The 19,094-nt window shown below is 37.1% G+C and overlaps 1 protein-coding gene across 2 annotated transcripts in view; it reads left to right on the top strand.

The window, feature by feature from the left end:
* Positions 1-19,094, top strand: part of Trim33 (tripartite motif containing 33) — a 75,946-nt gene that overhangs the window by 18,792 nt on the left and 38,060 nt on the right. For both annotated transcript variants that reach the window (XM_040752130.1, XM_040752129.1), the window contains exons 2-4: positions 8,760-8,878; positions 9,253-9,397; positions 9,734-9,866. In XM_040752130.1, coding sequence (XP_040608064.1) covers positions 8,760-8,878; positions 9,253-9,397; positions 9,734-9,866 — 397 coding nt within the window. The remainder of the gene's footprint in view (positions 1-8,759; positions 8,879-9,252; positions 9,398-9,733; positions 9,867-19,094) is intronic.

Here is a 19,094-nt window from a genome sequence, read left to right as displayed (position 1 = left end):
CTCTGTCTTGAAAAAAAACAACCCCCCACACGAAACTAAGAATATCGGTAATTATTTACTGTAATATCTAAATATAGTTCATTATGCTTGATATCAGAATTGGGTCTAATATGATCATGTGTGCACATATATAACTAATTTCAATAAATATTTTCATGCATAGCGCTAAACCTGACTTATAGGAGCTTGCTTGTACGATATTTATGAGCATAATCTAAACATATGTTGATATATGGTATTACTTTAGGGATGAGTATTGAGGTAGATTAGCCTACACAGAATAGGGATGTCATATGGCATTTATTTAGGGAGAAGTCACTTACATGAGAAGCCTTGAACCCAAGGTTAGCGCTTGTTGCTTTCCCAGACCTGACCGAAACCCCAAGAGAGCACATCTCCTTTCCCTCAGCTCTTTATATCGTCCCTTCAACGGACCTGTGACCACGCCTGTTTGGGCATGGTCAGCGGTACAAATATCTAAGATCTCTCCCTACAATTCCCCTTTTAGTCTAAAGAAAAGATTTAGACTTAAAACAAAACTAAATTATGCCAATATACAAAATGTCTTAAACATATATAAAGCACATATATACATAAAAGATGATGAGGATATTTACGCATCAAACATCATGAATAGAAATAAGACTTTACACAGTATGATAAAACAAATTATAAATCACCAGAAGATATAATAATCTACCTATATCCCATCCTAAGCATATCTAGTCCATCTAAACCTAAACTTACCTGAAAGAGATGCTCAAGTCTGAACACCTCCTTCCAATCCCAACCCTAAACAATTGAAAACTAACTCTAAACAGGTGTAAATTATCCTGTAACATCAATAGCAGACGAAGGGGGCGTAGTATTCTCAGAATTACTTCCTGCTGAAATGGTACTATGATAACCTCATAGGATCCCGTAGGAAGAAAATGAGTGTAATGAAAGTGTCAAGTGGACTAGCTGTAACATTTGTACCCAATCTCTGGTGAGAGATGATTGACGTTCTTGATTGAAGTTTTTACCTTGATTGAAGTTCTTGTCTGAGGCTATGGCCAGAGTGTATTAAAAAGGTGCACCATATCAGCTAATTAGTCTTGTTGTCTAGAGCCATGTAGTCCCAAACTGGTTTCAGGGTGGTAATTTTCAGTTCAGATGCATCAAGTCGGATCAGGTGGAAGTGATGAAGTAGGGCCCTATTTTCTTTCCGGAGTGTTCTAAGATTGCTGTTAGGAAATTCTTTGTTCTCTGTGGAGGACTTAAACGTTAATGTCAACAAAGAAATTTCAACTTTTATATGTATGCATACCGGGAAAGGCAACTATGAGGGAAATTAGACTTTCAGAGAAAGAACAGAGTATACACAAATGACAGTCCCTAGATTTTTGTTTTCTTCTGTGTTACATCAATTGATATAATACAGAAATTCTGAATTATTTTAATAACATGTTTGGATTTAGAGTAGGAGAACCAGATCCAACTCTAAAGCCAGCATTGGTTTAAGTGAATTGGGACCAAAAGAGTACTAGGAAGTAAAGAGAAGTAGATTTTTATAAGGATATATGTTAAAAGAATTTTAAACATTGGTACCAAATATTAGATTCTTCTTTGTTTGATGGAAGAGCAGCCAGTGATCTTTAACCATTGAGTCATCTCTCCAGCCCTCATCCAGTTTCACCTGCATTAATATGGTTTTTAAATTTGGCTTCTCTTGGCCATTCTATCTCTTTACTTTTTTGCCAATTGTGTTGTCATAGTTTTCGACACTTCTCATCTCCAACTCTCCATACGATTGTTAAAATCTGTTTGCTGTTATCTTCTGTTATTTTGCAGGACAGGCAGTTAAACACAGGGTTTACAAGTGTAGAGGCAATGAATGCTTTACCACTGAACAATAGTCCCAGCCCTTCCCTGGATTATTTCAGTCTTCCTACAATTAAATGTACAATTAAATGTACAGATCCTCTCATTGCCTGGACTTAAGCAATAGGTACCATATGTGTTTTGTCAACAACTTCTTCAACTGAAAATACTTGTGTTTTTTAAAATCTTTACATATTTTCTGAAGAAGCTTGTTTATAATTGGAAGATGTGAATGATTACTCAAAGATATCAGAAGGAAAATCTAGGGTTTAAGAAAAAGGTTGTAAGGTAATGCAAAGAACTACTGGTAAGTATAGTAGCTATTTAAAAGTAAATTGCTGTAGTGATGAGAAGCTAATTATAAATGACTAACGAGAAAGTAGTTTAAGTTATATGTTTATATACTTCAGTATGAAAATGCTGGAGAGCTGCTTTCTGTATCTCAGAACTCCTTTTCTTCTCTTAGACATGTAAGTCCTAACATATTAAAGGGTACTGTATCTAACCTGGGTCTCTAACTTAAGTCCTTATGTATGCTAGTTAAGCTTTCTACTGCTGAGCTACATCCTTGCCCAGCCCAAGTTCAGTCATTTGCTTCTTAAATAACCAAAGTTGCATTTTAGGTTTGACTTGCTTACATCCTGGTGGTTCAGTTGAAGCTAGTTAAACAATATTTACTTAAAACATACTTGTTACATTTGACTAAAACACCTTTCCCTCATTTTGAATAATTGTGTAGTTTTCCATTAAAATTAGCCTCTTAAAAACTCAAAAAACATCTAAAAAATACGGCATCATCATGATGAAGTCATTTATGTTTTTGTGTGTATGTGAACATCATGTGGTTCCTTCAGGAGCTGTATACTTTGCCTTTTTTTTTTTTTTGGTATTTCGAGACAGGGTTTCTCTGGCTTTGGAGGCTGTCCTGGAACTCACTTTGTAGACCAGGCTGGCCTCGAACTCACAGAGATCCGCCTGCCTCTGCCTCCCAAGTGCTGGGATTAAAGGTGTGCACCACCAACGCCCGGCCTTTTTTTTTTTTTTTTTTTTAAAGAAAAGTGTGTGCTCAAACATGTGTGATCCAGAAAAAACTATTTATCTGTTGAGATGGGGGAAGACATAACGATAATAACTAGATCCTGAAACAAGAGACCACTGCTGTTTTCTGCAGAAATTTTTAAGCTGGAGATAACAGCAAACAGATGTTAAGAGAATGGTGGTTTTTCCTGAAACTCACCAGGTAGGCAGGCCAAGCTGCTAGCCAGCAAACCCCAGGGATCCTTCCTCTCTACCTTCCCACCAAGTCACCACCAGGCCTGGCCTTTTGACTGTGCGTTGGGATCAGTTCTCAAGCAAGCATTTTACTGACTGAATTCTCTCTCTAGCTCTTGCCAGTCATTTAAGTTCATTTGATTCTGCTTCATTTTTCTTTATAAAAAAATATTATTTAAAGTATGTGGGTGTTTTGTCTGTGCAACACATGCATGATGTGCTTGCAAGGCCAGAACAGGGAATCAAATTACCTGAAACTAGAATTATGGTGGTTGTAAAATGCCCTGTGAGTGAGTTGAACACAGGTCCTATCAGAGACAAACCAGTGCTTTTAACTCTGGGCCATCTGGCCCTAGCACAGTTCTTTTTAATTTAACTAGTTAATTTATCTTTAAACATTTATTTTACTTTTTAAACTATGAGCATATGTATGTGGGTATGTGTAAGTGTGTGCAGGTACCTGAGGAAACCAAAGGCATTGGACTTCTCAGAACTAGTTACATGTGGTAGTGAGCCACCTGACATGTGCTGGCAACCAAATTCAGGTCCTCTGTAAGAGCAACAAGTATTCTTAACCACTGATCCATCTTCTCAACCCCTTAATGTAATTTAATTTTCAGAAGCATCTATTTAGGTGTATGTGTTTCTATGTGTTTGTACATGTACATAGGTGCCTGCCTTGTCGAAGCCAGAATAGGGCATTATATCTTTGGATCTGAAGTTTAGGAACCAAATTCTTGTCCTCTGCAGAGTTCTGTCCTTTCCAAGAGTAGCAAGAGCTTTTAACTTCGAATTGAATTTACAGAGATCCTTCTGCTTCTGTCTCTTGACTGCTAGGATTAAAGGAGTGTGCACTATGCTCAATAACTTCTTAGATTTATTTATTTTTTTGTGTAGGAGTATTTTGGTTGCATATGTGTATGTAAGTGCATGGGACTCTTTTCATACATCCATGGTTTTGGCTAACCCTTTCTCACCTTCGCTCCCCCATCCTTGCTTAAATTTACATGCCCACTATTCTCTTTTCTACCTGTATTGTATATATGTTATACGATTCTGCCAAACCTGTCTCCTGTGGACTGCTTTTTAGTTACCTGGCCTCTACATACACTCCCATGTAAACACACACACACACACACACACACACACACACACACACACACACACACAACTACTTTTTCATTAATCATTTACAATTAACTTTTCCTGCATCAATTTAATTTAAAACTTATGTGCTATGTTTAAATATACCATAAAATTTAGAAACTAGGATATGTATCTCAGAGAGAACCTGCAGTATTTGTCTTTCTGAGCCTGGGCTACCTCTGTTAATATATTTTCCACTTTCCTGCAAATCTAATTAATAGTTTCCTTTTTCTTTGTGACTTAATAAAATTCCATTGTGTATATGAATCACATTTTCATTACCCATTTATCATGGACACATTCCCCAACATTCTCCTTTCTTCGAATTCTTTCCAGCTATTGTTCATTCTAACTGGAGTGAATTGGAATCTCTAGGTAATTTTAATTTGTGTTTTCCTGCCCCCGAGGGCTTAACAGTTTTTAAGAGCACGTGTTGTAGATCCTGTGTGCCATCTGACCCATTTATAACTCTGTTTGTCCTTGAGCAAGTTTTTTGTCCCTGAATATCGGTGTGGTTTTTTTTTTTCCATCTTTAAAATGGAGAGATAGCTCAGAGGTTAAGAGCACTGACTGCTCTTCCAGAGTCCCAGTAACCACATGGTGGCTTACAACCATTCATAATGGTGCCCTTTTCTGGCATGCAAACATACATGGAGGCAGGATGTTGTATTCATAATAAATAAATAAATAAATCTTTTAAAAAATGGGGGAGTCATTGAAGCTACTTATGTTAAAAAGACTGAGTGAAACAATCATATATATTTACAGTAAAACTTTAGAATGTTGTCACTTGGTGATACATTCTTTCAATCCAAGAAAGGAGGCAGGCTGGTGGATCTCTTAAGAGTTTACAAAGTGAGTTCTAGTTCTGCTAAGGCTGCATAGTGAGAACCTGTCTCAAAAAAGGAAAAGAGGGAAAATTGCTCAGCTGTTAAGAGTATTGGCTATTCGTAAGAGGACCTGGGTTCCATTCCTCGCATACACATGATGCACAACTGTCTGTAACGCACAGACATGCATACAGACAAAACACTCATACACATAACATAAATCTAAAAAAGCAAAGACCTTTGTATTAGTGAAAATTTAAATATTACTGGGACATTATTGACTCATCTCCATTATAGCCCTGGTTTTTTAAATGGGTAAGTTTAAGAAATGTTGAGTGAGCCGGGCGGTGGTGGCACACGCCTTTAATCCTAGCACTCGGGAGGCAGGCGGATCACTGTGAGTTTGAGGCCGGGCTGGACCGACAGCCTCCAAAAGAATACAGAGAAACCCTGTCTCGTAAAAAAAAACCAAAAAAAAAAAAATTGTTGAGTGAGAGAAAGTGAGGGTTGTATTAGACAGACTGGGAGTGGAGAGTTTTTCCTATGTCTTCACTGCTTTTACAGGCATTTTTGTTTGTTTCTGTGAATCAAGCTATGAAAAAATAAATGGTACCAATAGAGATTATTGAAATCCATGCCCATAGTTTAGAATAGCTGTTCTCAAATGTGGAGTGTGGTCTTCAGAGCTGCACCTTTGGTGTGATATCTAACTGTTAACTCCTGAAAGTAGTTACTGGGTGAGCTGGCCTGTACAGATTATTTGACTTTCCAGCAACTGGGCTAGTTTGTATCATTTGATTTTTTTTTTAAAGGTTCTCAGTTAATCTATTAAGACAAGATTTTATATTAGGTGCTGGTAGCACATGCTTTTAATCCCAGCACAGGGGAGGCAGAGGCAGGTGGATCTCTTGAGTTCAAGGCCAGCCTGATCCACAGAGTTCCAGGACAGCCAGGGCTACACAGAGAAACACTATCTTGAAAAACCAACCAAACAAAAAAACTAGGTTTTACTTACTTTTTTTTTCTCTTTTCAGTTCTTTTCTCCTTCCCTTTCTCTCTTCCTTGATTGACTCCTTGATTCCGGAAATAGTCTTAGCTCTGCACCAATTTGAAAAGGGAATATCTTTTAAAAAATCTAATGTGATTTTTACAAATATACATTCATATAGTATGGAATGAACATGCTTTAAGAAAGTTTAAACCCATACAGCATTGTTCAGTTTTCAAATGTTAACCTTTTTAAGTCTTAAGAACTCTTAGTAAATAAAATAAACGAACAAACAATTTTTACTGGTAGTAAACAAAGTTATATGACATTTTCCCAGTTAACACAAACTCCATTATTACACAAACTTAGAGAAAGTAAAGAACAAGAGTATTTTCTGCCAGGCCTGGTTCCATTTCCACATTTGCTGTTTTAATGTCTAAATTTTGAGGTAGAATATTCTATGTCTGAAACAAGTAATAAATAGAATTTAAGTATGGGCCAAGGTTAAAAGACAATTAGTGCTAGATAAACTGTCTCAAGGAAACAAAAATGTATTTTCATAATCTCTTGGATTTTTAGTTATTTTTGAAAAGGCTGACACAAGCAACTCCATCTTGTTGGCTTGTTTTCAAAGCTTATGTATGTCTCTTGGGAAGTTCTGATAATTTTTTAGTACAGTTGTTCTCAACCTTAGGTCTCGACTCCTTGGTGAGGGGTGTCATATGACCCTTTCACAGGGGCCACCTAAGACCATTTCATAACAGTGGCAAAATTAACAGTTATGAAGTAGCAACAAAAATAATTTTATGGTTGGGAGTCACCACAGCATGAGGAGCTTATTAAAGGGTCACAGCATTAGGAAGATTGAGAACCACTGCTTTACAATGTGGCTGTGTGAGTGTGTGTGTACACTAGCATTTGTGCAAGTGTACACGTGTGTAAGGTAAGAAAGATGGGGTGGAGTCAGTTTTTAATTAGGTTGCTCAGGTTATTATTGAACTCTCAGATTCAAGTTATTCTCCTGCATCAGCTTCCTTATTAGCTGGGTTTACATGTGCTTTCCCACCATGTCTAGCTAGAATGAGAAAATTTGTTTACATTTTCATTTTCTGTCAGAATGATTGTATAGATAATGTGGTTTGTGCACTACATAGTTCTTGGGGACGGTTACACCTTGGTCTTTGCATATGGTGTTTCCTGGAATTTGTGTGTTATAAATCATAAGTATACACCAATTTGAGCCTTTAAGGATTTGTTTTGATTTTGTTTGTCAGTTTGGTGATAGGGTCTTGCTATGTGGTTCAGTCTGGCTATGAACTTTGGATCCTTCTGCCTCTCAAGTTTTAGGACTTCCAATATCTGCCATCGTGTCCAGCATAAATCGTGTCATTTATTTTTAAAGATCTTTTGTTTTCAAAAAAGATTTTATTTTTATATGTATTTCTCTGTGTGAATATGTGTTTATGAGTGAAGGAGCTTTGGGAGCTAGAAGTATTTTATTACCCTTGGAACTGGAGTTACAGGCATTTGCATGTTTCCCTTGATATGGGTGCTGGAAATTATACGCAGGTTCTCTGGAAGTGTAGTCTGTGTTTATAACTGCTGAGCCATCTCTCCAGCCCAGATCATATCATTTGTGATGTATATGTATCTCCAATTCCATGGCTGACATGTCAGAAGTTTGTTTTATTGACTTCTGTGTTTTTAATTCTTTAGCTTCCATATTACACCAACAGTTTATCCTTTCCTAATAGACATCGAAACACTAATAGGTAAAAGCATGGGTGCTTTTTCTCCCACAGTTGCATAAATTATATTAAGCACCAAACTAAAATTTATAGAATGATTATTTATTTCTTGCTATAATAAAATCACTAAGAATTTGATTTAGAACACATATGCCTTATAAGTTTAAAGCTCTAGAGGCAGGAATCTAGAAATCAGTTTCACTGGTTGAAAGGCAATGTTGACAGGACTGATTCTACAGACGTTGGGGGGAGAATCCATTATTATCGTTTTTACTTTTAGTATCCACCTTTCTTGGCACATCACTCACTCCAGTCTTCTGATTGTCTTTAGCTGCTTTGTTGTCTAATATGCATCTGAGCTAGAGAGGTGGTTCAGTGGTTAACATTGCTTGCTGCTCAGCCAGGAGGTGGTGGTGCACACCTTTGATTCCAGCACTCGGGAGGCAGAGGCAGGCAGATCTCTCTGAGTTGGAGACCAGCCTGGTCTACAAGAGCTAGTTCCAGGATAGCCTCCAAAGCCACAGAGAAACCCTGTCTCGAAACACACACACACACACACACACACACACACGCACGCACGCACGCACGCACGCGCACACACACACGCACACGCCTGCCTCTGACTCACTCTTCTTAAGAGGGTCCCTCTGAAAAATTCAGAAATAATTTACATCTCAAGTACCTTGATGACATCTTCCTCCCCTGACCTCCTTTTGATACAGGTTCTTTCTACATAGTCCTGACTGTCCTGGAACTCACTTTGCAGACCAGTCTGGCCTTGAACTCACAAGAGATCCTCCTGTTTCCCTAGTGCAGGGATTAAAGGCATGTGCTGCCGCCACCTGGCTCAGAATTTCCTTCTTTCCATTTTATACAACATTATTCAGTATTAACCCCCATTTCTTTTTTTAGTTGGTGTAATACGGTGTCCAGTTTGTCGTCAGGAATGCAGACAGATAGATCTTGTGGATAATTATTTTGTAAAAGACACATCTGAAGCTCCTAGCAGTTCTGATGAGAAGTCAGAACAGGTATGTTCCTCAATTTTTTCTGAATATTTTCCTTGTTACCAAAATGTAAATTATAGAAAGTATTTGGTTAAGTCATTTAGGCACTTAGGCTATATTTCCAGTTAGAAATAAATGATAACTCTTCCACACCCTTAGACTTGGTAAAGTAAGTTATTAAGATTTTACATAGACTTTGATGTTCTGAGTATTAGGTTTTTCCTATCTAAATGTTTTATTTATAAGGGAATTTTGTTGAAGATAAATGGATAACAAGATGGTTTTATTCTTTATATAAAGAATTAGTGTCTTAGAGAGCAAGTTATAAAGTTTTCACTTTATTTTGTGGCTATACATTTGGCAAATGTCACGTAGATCAGTGTTTATTTCTCTTTTAGGTTTGTACTAGTTGTGAAGACAATGCAAGTGCAGTTGGTTTTTGTGTAGAATGTGGAGAGTGGCTATGTAAGACATGCATTGAAGCACATCAAAGAGTAAAATTCACTAAAGATCATCTAATCAGGAAAAAAGAAGATGTCTCAGGTATGATACATATAGTTGCTGTTTTTTAAAAAAAAGTGTGTGTGTGTATACGTATATACATCCATGCCACAGTCTTTATTTGTGGAAGTCAGAGGACAACTTTGAGGAGTTAATTTTCTATAGCATTTGAGTCCCAGGTATTGAATTTTGGTATCAGGTTTCAGCATATGCTTTTATCACTGAGCTGTCTTGCTTGTCCTTATACATGTAGTTTTAATGTTCAGATTTAACCCTTGGGTAAAAAATAGAATGGTCGACTTATTTATGATGTTTGAATAAAAATAGGGAAAGTTAGTCAAAAGTTTTACTGTTTAAAAATGTTTTATTTTGTTACAGAGTCTGTTGGAGCATCTGGTCAGCGCCCTGTATTTTGTCCTGTACATAAACAAGAACAGCTGAAACTGTTTTGTGAAACATGTGATAGGCTGACATGTAGAGACTGCCAGCTATTGGAGCACAAAGAACATAGGTACAGAAGTCTTAATTGTTTACTGAAAAATATTAGAAATAGTACTGATAGTTTGTTTTTAAACAAATATTGGTTCCATAATTTTGTCTTGCAGTATTTAAGCCCAGATTTTATTTCCTGAAGTGATCTATACTTGATAATATAATGTCTTTCATGTTCATATCAATTACATTATGAATATTTGTTAGGTGTATCATTAATGTGCATTTGGGTTTATAAGATTGGAGTTAATGTTACTTCCTTGTTCCTATGGTTCAAATAAGCTTTTTCCAAATGTAATATATTTAGGTTGTATGGAGGTGACTGACAAATATTCTCACATATATGACTGATAACCATGTTTTAATATCTAAGCATACATACATTGGTTTCACGTTAGATGTATAACTTGCAGGAAAACTAGGGCTATAAACAAGTAAATACTGTTATACTTAGTATAGTTTTAATATATAACTTTTTATTAACCTTATTTAATTGAATCAGCAATACTCACACTTGTCTGTTTCATCTAAACTGTTTTAGAACTGTAATAGAAGTTTTAGTTAGGCATATAGCAAAATTTTTATAAGCTTTCTCACTTATCATGGCATCTATTTATTAGAAAAATTAGGCACATCTACAAACTAGAATTATCTAGGGTTTTTTTTAAAAAAGAGAAAGTAAGTTTTATCCGTTTACTATCAAGAAAGGAGTTTCTGCCCCAAACCTCAACTAACCTATATTGTTCATGCTATAACTGTTTGAAAGGTGGAAGAACCTGCTCTCAGGAGGCTGAAGTAATTTGTTTTTGTTTTTGTGTTTTTTTTTGTTTTTTTGTTTTTTTGTTTTTTGTTTTTTTACGAGACAGGGTTTTTCTGTATTGTTTTGGAGGCTGTTGGTCCAGCAAGGCCTCGAACTCACAGGGATCCACCTGCCTCTGCCTCCCGAGTGCTAGGATTAAAGGCGTGCGCCACCACCGCCTGGCTGGAGGCTGAAGTAATTTGTACAAGAAGTAGAGCCAGGATTTGAATACCAGTGTTTATACTCTAAATCTCTTGTTTACTTCTTCCCATATAGCGTAGATACTATAGAACATAGTGTATAATATAGAAGACAGCTTACATTTGATTATACAGAAATAATGTTTTTTTAAAAGAGAACTCTCAGTGTTACAGAGCATTTTCTAAATCTTTACAAATAACCATAGTTCATTATATTCAGAAATGTTTCATTCCTCCATCTGCAATGTGGCTGGTGTGTTACCTGAAGTGACTGATCTTCTGGAAGGTTTCACGTTTAGGGCCACATCACAGTATTGTCTTGTCCTCTAATTTTCCCAGATATTAAATTATCTTTGTCACAGCCTCAGCCAGATGCTTTGATTTCTCAGACTTCTTTCATAGTATTTAAATTTTTATTATATTTAATTATTTGGGGGAGGGGAATGCCAAAGCTCAGTGTGGAAGTCAGGTATGATGAGTACTGCTTGCGCATTCCTGTAAAAAATACTTCCATTTTATAGGAAACTCTTACTGGATGCTTTTTTCCACATTAGAGTTTCTCTCAATACTTGAGCATGTGATAGTTATTCCTGGTTTCAGGATTAATTTATGTCCCTCAGCCACACAGTGTTGACTAATATCCATTACCAGCTAACTTTTTATCAAAAGATCTATATATTTTTTTGATATCTTTAAATCTTTATTCTTTTACATTTCATTTTACATTCTAACCACTGTTCTCCCTCCCATCCCTCACCCCGAATCCCCCTCAAATGTTCTATGTTGTCTCTCACTATCTAGTAATTTCCTTCTCCAAATTCTTTTTTTTTTTTTTTTTTAAATCTTTTTCCGAGACAGGGTTTCTCTGTGGCTTTGGAGACTGTCCTGGAACTAGCTCTTGTAGACCAGGTTTGGTCTCAGACTCACAGAGATCCGCCTGCCTCAGCCTCCCAAGTGCTGGGATCAAAGGCGTGCTCCACCACTGCCCAGCTCCTGCTCCAAAATTCTAATGCTTACTATTGGGTGCCACTTAACAGCCTTTGCCATAAGCTAGTCTGTATAAAAGTGTTGCCAGGTATTTTCAGAAATTACATGTAAGTGTGTATCATATATTAAAGTGTGGCCCAAGAGTATTGAGAGACTTCACTTTTTTGTATTTCAGACATAGTTTGATTTCCTCAGGCTTCATTAAAGTATGGGTTGTTTCAACTATTATTGCCCCCCTTTTTTTTTTTAGTTTGGTTTAATTTTTATGTCTTCCTCCTAATTTTTTTTTCTTTTTTGGCTTTTCGAGACAGCGTTTCTTCGTATTGTTTTGGAGTCTGTCCTGGAACTCTCTCTGTAGACCAGGCTGGTCTCAAACTCATAGAGATCCACCTGCCTCTGCCTCCCGAGTGCTGGGATTAAAGGCGTGTGCCACCAACGCCTGGCTCTAAGTTCTTATACTAAAGTAAAATACTATCAGTGAGCCTAATCTCTAGCATGTAGCTTCAAGAGTGTTTGAAGAAGGGTAAAGTTGTTTGTTCATTTTGTTTCTTGAGACAGGTCTTGTATATATATCGTCTGGGATGGCCTAGAACAGAGTATGTAGCCCATGCTGGCTTTGAACTTAAGATTCTTCTATGTTAGTTTTTGAAATGCTACAATTCTAGATGTGTACCACCTTGGGCAAGTATTTTTTGTGTATTCCTTATACCTCTTTTCTTGTCCTGGTTTTTTTATGAGGATATCCCAGACATCAGGAATGTGATGTGTACTACAAGATGGGCTAGAGGCTGTGTGTTATGTTAGTTTTTATGTTATTTTTCTAAATGACCCAGTATATGTGGTTCTGATTTACAAATGGACTGGCTTAGAATATTTTAAAAGCAGTTTGCACTCAGGAGAAGTAATACTTTGAATTTTGAATTGGGATTCTTTTCCAGGATAATATGTGATATGTAATGGATGGTATGATACTCTCTGTAGTAGGCAATTGCAAGGAGCTCTATTTTCTATTAGTTTTTAATGAGTAATTTTTAAGTTTAAAATTTTGTTGCTTGTGTGTGAGAGGGCTTGTGTGTGAACAGTCAGAGGGTGATGTTTCACGGCTGCTCTCTGTCCACCTGGTGTTGGAGACAAGGCCTCTTGCTTTGCCGCTGCACCGCATCTTCTGTGCTGTTGGCCTGGAGGTCTGTTGTCATTTCTGTCTCTGCCTATCTCAGGGTAGGAGTGTTGGGATTGTAGAAGAGTGCCACCACAACCGCCTTCTATTTTGTTTATTTTTTTAAAGGCTATTTATTTGCTTTTCAAGATGGGTTCTCTGTATATCCTGGCCATCCTGGAATTTGCTTTGTAGACCAGGCAGCCTTGTTTTGTAGACTCAGATGTGTCTCCTGAGTGCTGAGATTAAATGTAATTGCCACCACCGCCAGGCTCAAACCCAGCTTTTTTTTTTTTTTTTTTAATTTTTTGGGGGGGTTTGTTTTGTTTTTGTATTTCAAGACAGGGTTTCCTTGTATAGTTTTGGAGCCTATCCTGGAACTCTAGTAGATCAGGCTGGTCTCGAACTTACAGAGATCCTCCTGCCTCTGCCTCCCAAGTGCTGGGATTAAAGGCGTGCGCCACCACCTCCTGGCATCACCCCCCCCCCCCAGCTTTTACATGGGTTCTGGGCACTGAAATAAAGTTGTTGAGTTTGTATGGCAAACTCCCTAGCTTGCTGGAAGTTTTAATGATAGGTGCTAATGATAGTCCCATATGTCAAACAGACATTTTTCAAAATCAAAAGGTATCAAATAAATCCTGGGATTTTTTGGTTAGTTTTTAGAATAGGTGAGAAAAATAAATTTTCTTTTGTAAAATACCAATCTTCTAGGTTATTTCTAAGATTTCCAGCCATTTGGGCAGGCCTTTAGAAACTTTTGCTGGATTTTTTCAGTGAACCACTATTGAACACATATATTAAACACATCTTTTAAATCATTTTTAGCTTGGTCTCTGATAATATTATATGTTAATATAGTATATTATTATACTTGACCTGCATCTCTTAGCCAAATCATGACATAAGATTTGAAATTACCTAGTACATAATGAATATATTAACTATTAATTAGATCTTTTTTTATGTGAAGGCAAATTACAGTTGACTCTTTTTCTAGATAGAAATTTGTGATGGGGAACTATAGTGGGAGTGGGAAACCATAAGGAAGATCAGTCACTTAAGCATGACTGTTTGGGCTAAGACTATAAATTGAGGTGGTGGCATTACTTCTTTCAAATCTTACTGTTTGTTAGTTTCTCTGACCCATCCACTTTTTAAATAGACCATACTGGGGTTATTGTGCAGAGATTTATTGCCGCTAGCTTCCTTTACCAAAAAAAAAAAAGATTAGTAATCTGTTAAGTATATTATGCCTTAATAATTACCTCTGAATTTCGAGTAGTTATAGTGGTTTCTGTTTAGTATGTCAAGATTGTCTTTCAGATGTACTTCTATGCTTCTGCTTTATTTACTTGATTTTTTTCAAGATAGGGTTTCTCTGTGTAGATCACGATGAGTCTCAAACTCTGAGACGCCTGCCTTAATCATCTCCTGGGTGCTGGGATTAAAGGTGTAAGGTATTACCATCTGGCTATCTGTTTTATAATATTCAGTAGGTAGAGCGTTCACCAGTTAGATATGATATTCATCTTTGTAGTAATGCCCAGGTAAAGGAACTATAGCTTCATATTGAGTCTATTAAAGTCATTTATTTATAATCTTAATTTTATTACACATTGCTAATTCTTAGTCTAATTTTACTGTGTGTTAGGACTTAACTTTAATAGCTGTTAGGGTACTGGTGCTTTGGGTTTCCCTGTGAAATAGTTCAATGTCTTTTATGAACTACCTGACTTTTTTACCCACTCGTGTTTATATAGGTGGCCTGTGATCATATAGGTTTGAAATAATGTGGACCCACTTACACATATTTTTTATTTTTATCTTTTCAGATTAGTGACGTTCTGAAACAACTCTTTAGATAATGTGTGTAGTGAAGTATAGAATAAAATAAGATGACTTGACATTACTTCTGAATTAGAATATGTATGTATGTATGTGTGTATGTATGTATATATATATGTAGTGGTTTCCCTTTTCATTTATTACCATGAAATACACCTCAGTCTATTTACAAAAGTTAATCAAAACTTATGCACCGTTGCATGGTGGTTTTTGAGTTAAGAGAGATATAAACAAACATAAAGATGCAGCATTGAATCATAATCACAAAGATTCAGTTGTAGTAATATGTTTATATTGGCAGTGAGGTCACATGTTGGAAATACCTCTTCAGAGTGCTTTGCAGCACCAGTTCATCTCTAGAGGATGTGTTCAATCAAATCAAATTTGTATAGCAAGAGAGTAGAAAAAAGAGGAATACTCTGAACTGTAGAGGTGCAGTTATTAGACTGATAATGAAAATTACAGATTTTAACTGCTTATATTGAGTCATTTAAAAAACTAAACGATACTGATGTTGGAGATATGGTGTGACAGTTAAGAATAACTGGTATTAGCTAGGTGTGGTGGCACATGCTTTTAATCCAAGCACTCCGAGACAGAGGTAGGTGGATTTCTATGAATTTGGGGTCTGGTGGTCTACACAGTGAAGAGTTGCTGGCTCTCAAAAACAAAACAAACAAGAATACTCATTACTCTTACAGAGAACCTGGGTTCAGTTCCTAGCATTCATATGAGAGCTTGCAGCTAGGTGTCAGTAACCTCAGTTCCAGGGGATCTATTGTTCCTTTCTGGCTTCTATAGACACCTGCATATGTGCACTTTTGTCACTCTTACACATAAAATAAAAATAAATACATCTCATGTATAATGATATTGATGGGAAGCTATTAGTGAATGTCAGCATGCTATAAAATGGAATGTACAAATCTAGAGTGAGGCTTTTTCTTTTGAAATGAATACTCACTTAAAAGTCACATTCTGTTTACTTCTAAGCCCTTATCTAGGGTGAAGATGGGTTTGACTTAGTGTAAAACTAGAGTTTCTTTTCCATTGATAGGTTACAAAGAAAAGCCCCAGACTTTAACTCTATTCACTATTACCTTTTAAAATTTCGCTATCACCCTTAGCCTTCAGTCTGCTGAGATTAACATTATCCTTTATTCTTGACACCCCAAGATAGTATTACATTTCCAGGAATCCTCCATTATATATTAATTCCCATAAGACTCATAATGTGCCTAGCTCCTTTTCTTTGCTTACTAATTAATTATGGTTTGCCATCAGTAGATTGTATCTCAACTTCTATCAATTTATAGGTCTTTTCCCCTTAAAATTAGGCACTGCTTCCCTTGTGCTCCTCTTAACTGACCTTTTTATGTTTACCTGTCATTGGACCTGGAGGTATGAGACAGTTCCTTGCTGTTGTTTAGGCCATTCTTTCTTTCTCTTCCCTCCTGATCTCCAGATTTTAAAATCTTGTTATCATCTATAACCAATTATTGTTGACATTCTCTAAAAGCTTAGAGAATCTCTTAAAGATTTTAGTTCTTGACTGAATGGCTAACTGTAGAATACCTTCATGTCTGACAATTATAGTACAGCAGTTGGTCTCTCAGACCCCCTTAGTTTTTATAGGTTTTCTGTTGTGTTTTGTTCTGTTAGTTTTTTGTTTGTCTGTTTTTCCTTTTTCTAAGATAGGACTCTATAGCTCATGCTGGCCTGGAAGTCACTGTATAGTTCCCCAATTCAGCAAATATTTGATAGTAAAACTCTGTAAGACACCACAAATAGAAAATGCAGGCCTGAAATTTGTTCTAGATGAGCTATTAAGAGGTAAGTCAATTTGAAGGCCTAGGATCTCGAATTATTTGGTGCTCATAAGCACTGTATACTCAGGCTGCACTAAAGTTTAAAATATTTTCTGTCCGTCCGTCCGTCTGTCCATCCATCCATGTATGTTTTCCCAGACACGGTTTCTCTATAGCTTTGGGGCCTGTCCTAGAACTCATTCTGTAGATCCAGCTGGCCTCGAACTCACAGAGATCTGCCTGACTCTGCCTCCTGAGTGCTGGGATTAAAGGTGTGCAGCCGCCGCCGCCGCCACCACCACCACCACCACCACCACCACCACCACCGCCACCGCCACCGCTACCGCCACCGCCACCACCGACGCCACCGCCACCGGGCCTTTGCTTTACTTTTTTCAGACAATTCCTTTGCTAAAATTTGGGCTTTCAGATTGGCTAGACTAGCTGGTCAGCAAGCCTCCAGAATCTTTGTACCCTGGGGGTTACAGTCATGCACCACACACCTAGGTGGCTTTGTATGTGGGTGCTGGGCACCTGAACTCAGGGCCTCAGGTTTACATAGCAAGTACTTTACCAGTGGAGTCGTCTCCTTGTTCCCATTCTCTTTAATTGAAATACTTCCTTATGTTACATGTCTAAGCATACTGTTTGTCTTTTGTGGTCCTGCTTATTGAAGTTAGGATCGTAGACATGCTAAATATGTACTCCACCATTTAACTACACATCTCTAGCCTTGCTGTTTGTTTTTTTTTAATTTTCTCTTTTTTGTTTTGTTCTCTTGTTATTTTTTCTTGTTGGATCTGTAAATCCTTTTTCTTTACTTTTGGCCCATTAAGCTTTATTTCTTTATTCTTTTGTCTTTCTGATGACTTTTGAATGATATGTAACTCTATAGAGTTAATGTCTATTTAAATACTTCTACTTTTTCCCCCCCAGACAGGGTTTCTTTGTAGCTTTGGAGTATTGTTTTCTATTGTTCACTTTACGAGTTTTGTAACTTTACAGAATAATTCATTATACCTGGGCCTTTAATCCTAGCACTCCGGAGGCAGAGGCAGGCGGATTTCTGTGAGTTCGAGGTCAGCTTGGTCTACAGAGTGAGTTCCAGGACAACCAGAGCTATTACACAGAGAAACCCTGTGGTGGAGTGGGGAGTACAGAAGAGAAACTTCTAGGATGTTAAGAGTTTAAGGCTAGACATAGAGTAATTTCTAATCCTTTGTTTTTTCATGCTATCTGTGAATTGAGTTTTGAGGCTACTTCCACTGTATGCTTAAGATGTCTAATAGAAATATCTATGACAAATTTTTTTCATGTACAGTGGCTATCAAGGGGGAAAGTATAGATTCAATCAGTCCATTAGATTCTGATAAACTGAATGGGAAGGTTCATAACATCCTTTTTTTTTTTTTTTTTTTTTTTTGGTTTTTCGAGACAGGGTTTCTCTATATTGTCTTGGAGCCTGTCCTGGAACTCCCTTAGACCAGGCTGGCCTTGAACTCACAGAGATCTGCCTGCCTCTGTCTCCCAAGTGCTGGGATTAAAGGCATGCGCCACCAACGCCCGGCCTTTACTCAAAAAAATTCCTCTTACCTCATCCAAGAAAAGTACTATTCTATTTTTTTGCACCATGTTAAGTGGCATTCCTCTTCTCCCCTCTCCTCCCCTCCCCCCCACAGCTCTATTTAACCTATTCTTTTTATTGAGAAATAGTAGTCAATTGTTGGAATTAACATGCCATATGAACATTGAACTCTTAAAAATTGTTTAAGCCAGTATATTTTATTATATAGATTTACTGTATATTTATGTATATTTTACCACATTAAAAAGTTTAAGTTAGCACCTTATCGGTTGTTTTCTGTAATACAGATAGCCATACTTTGTTTTATTTGTTTTTGAAGTGGTCTCCTGAAGCCAAGCTTTGCCTCCTGCCTCTGCCTCTCAAGGGGGGCTAGGATTCATTTTCCCTTATATTGTTCTCCATTCTTCCTTTTTTAATCCCCCTATTAAAAAGCTTCCCTTTTTGGTAACAAGTGTTCTTTTATGTTAATTGTATAGCATTTAAATGTTTTAGCTCAGATTCTCACTGAAGACAAATACCTCTAAGTTCATAGTTTTCTTACTAATTTCAGTTCTTGCCTTTCCATTTGTGATTTTAGTATTCAGAAACAAAACTGTAATTTTTCTTTCTCTCTCTTTTTTTTTTGGAGACAGGGTCCCACCTTATCTCAAGCTGGTATGGACCTCACTTTGTAGTCCAGACTGACCTCAGAACTTGCCAGAGTGTTGATGGGAGTTCTTCATGAGTCTCATAAGTGTTAAGATTGTAGGGAAAAAAAGTCTGGCTCTGTTTTGGTTAGGCACTCAACACTCTTTCTCTCCCCAGTAGAATATCTTGTATTCATTCTTTGATAGTTCTTAGTTCATAGGTCCACTGACCATGTTG

Source organism: Mesocricetus auratus, unplaced genomic scaffold (assembly GCF_017639785.1).
Source record: "Mesocricetus auratus isolate SY011 unplaced genomic scaffold, BCM_Maur_2.0 Super-Scaffold_100009, whole genome shotgun sequence".
NCBI classification, from domain to species: Eukaryota; Metazoa; Chordata; class Mammalia; order Rodentia; family Cricetidae; genus Mesocricetus; species Mesocricetus auratus.
This window is presented reverse-complemented; position numbering and strand designations above follow the sequence as displayed.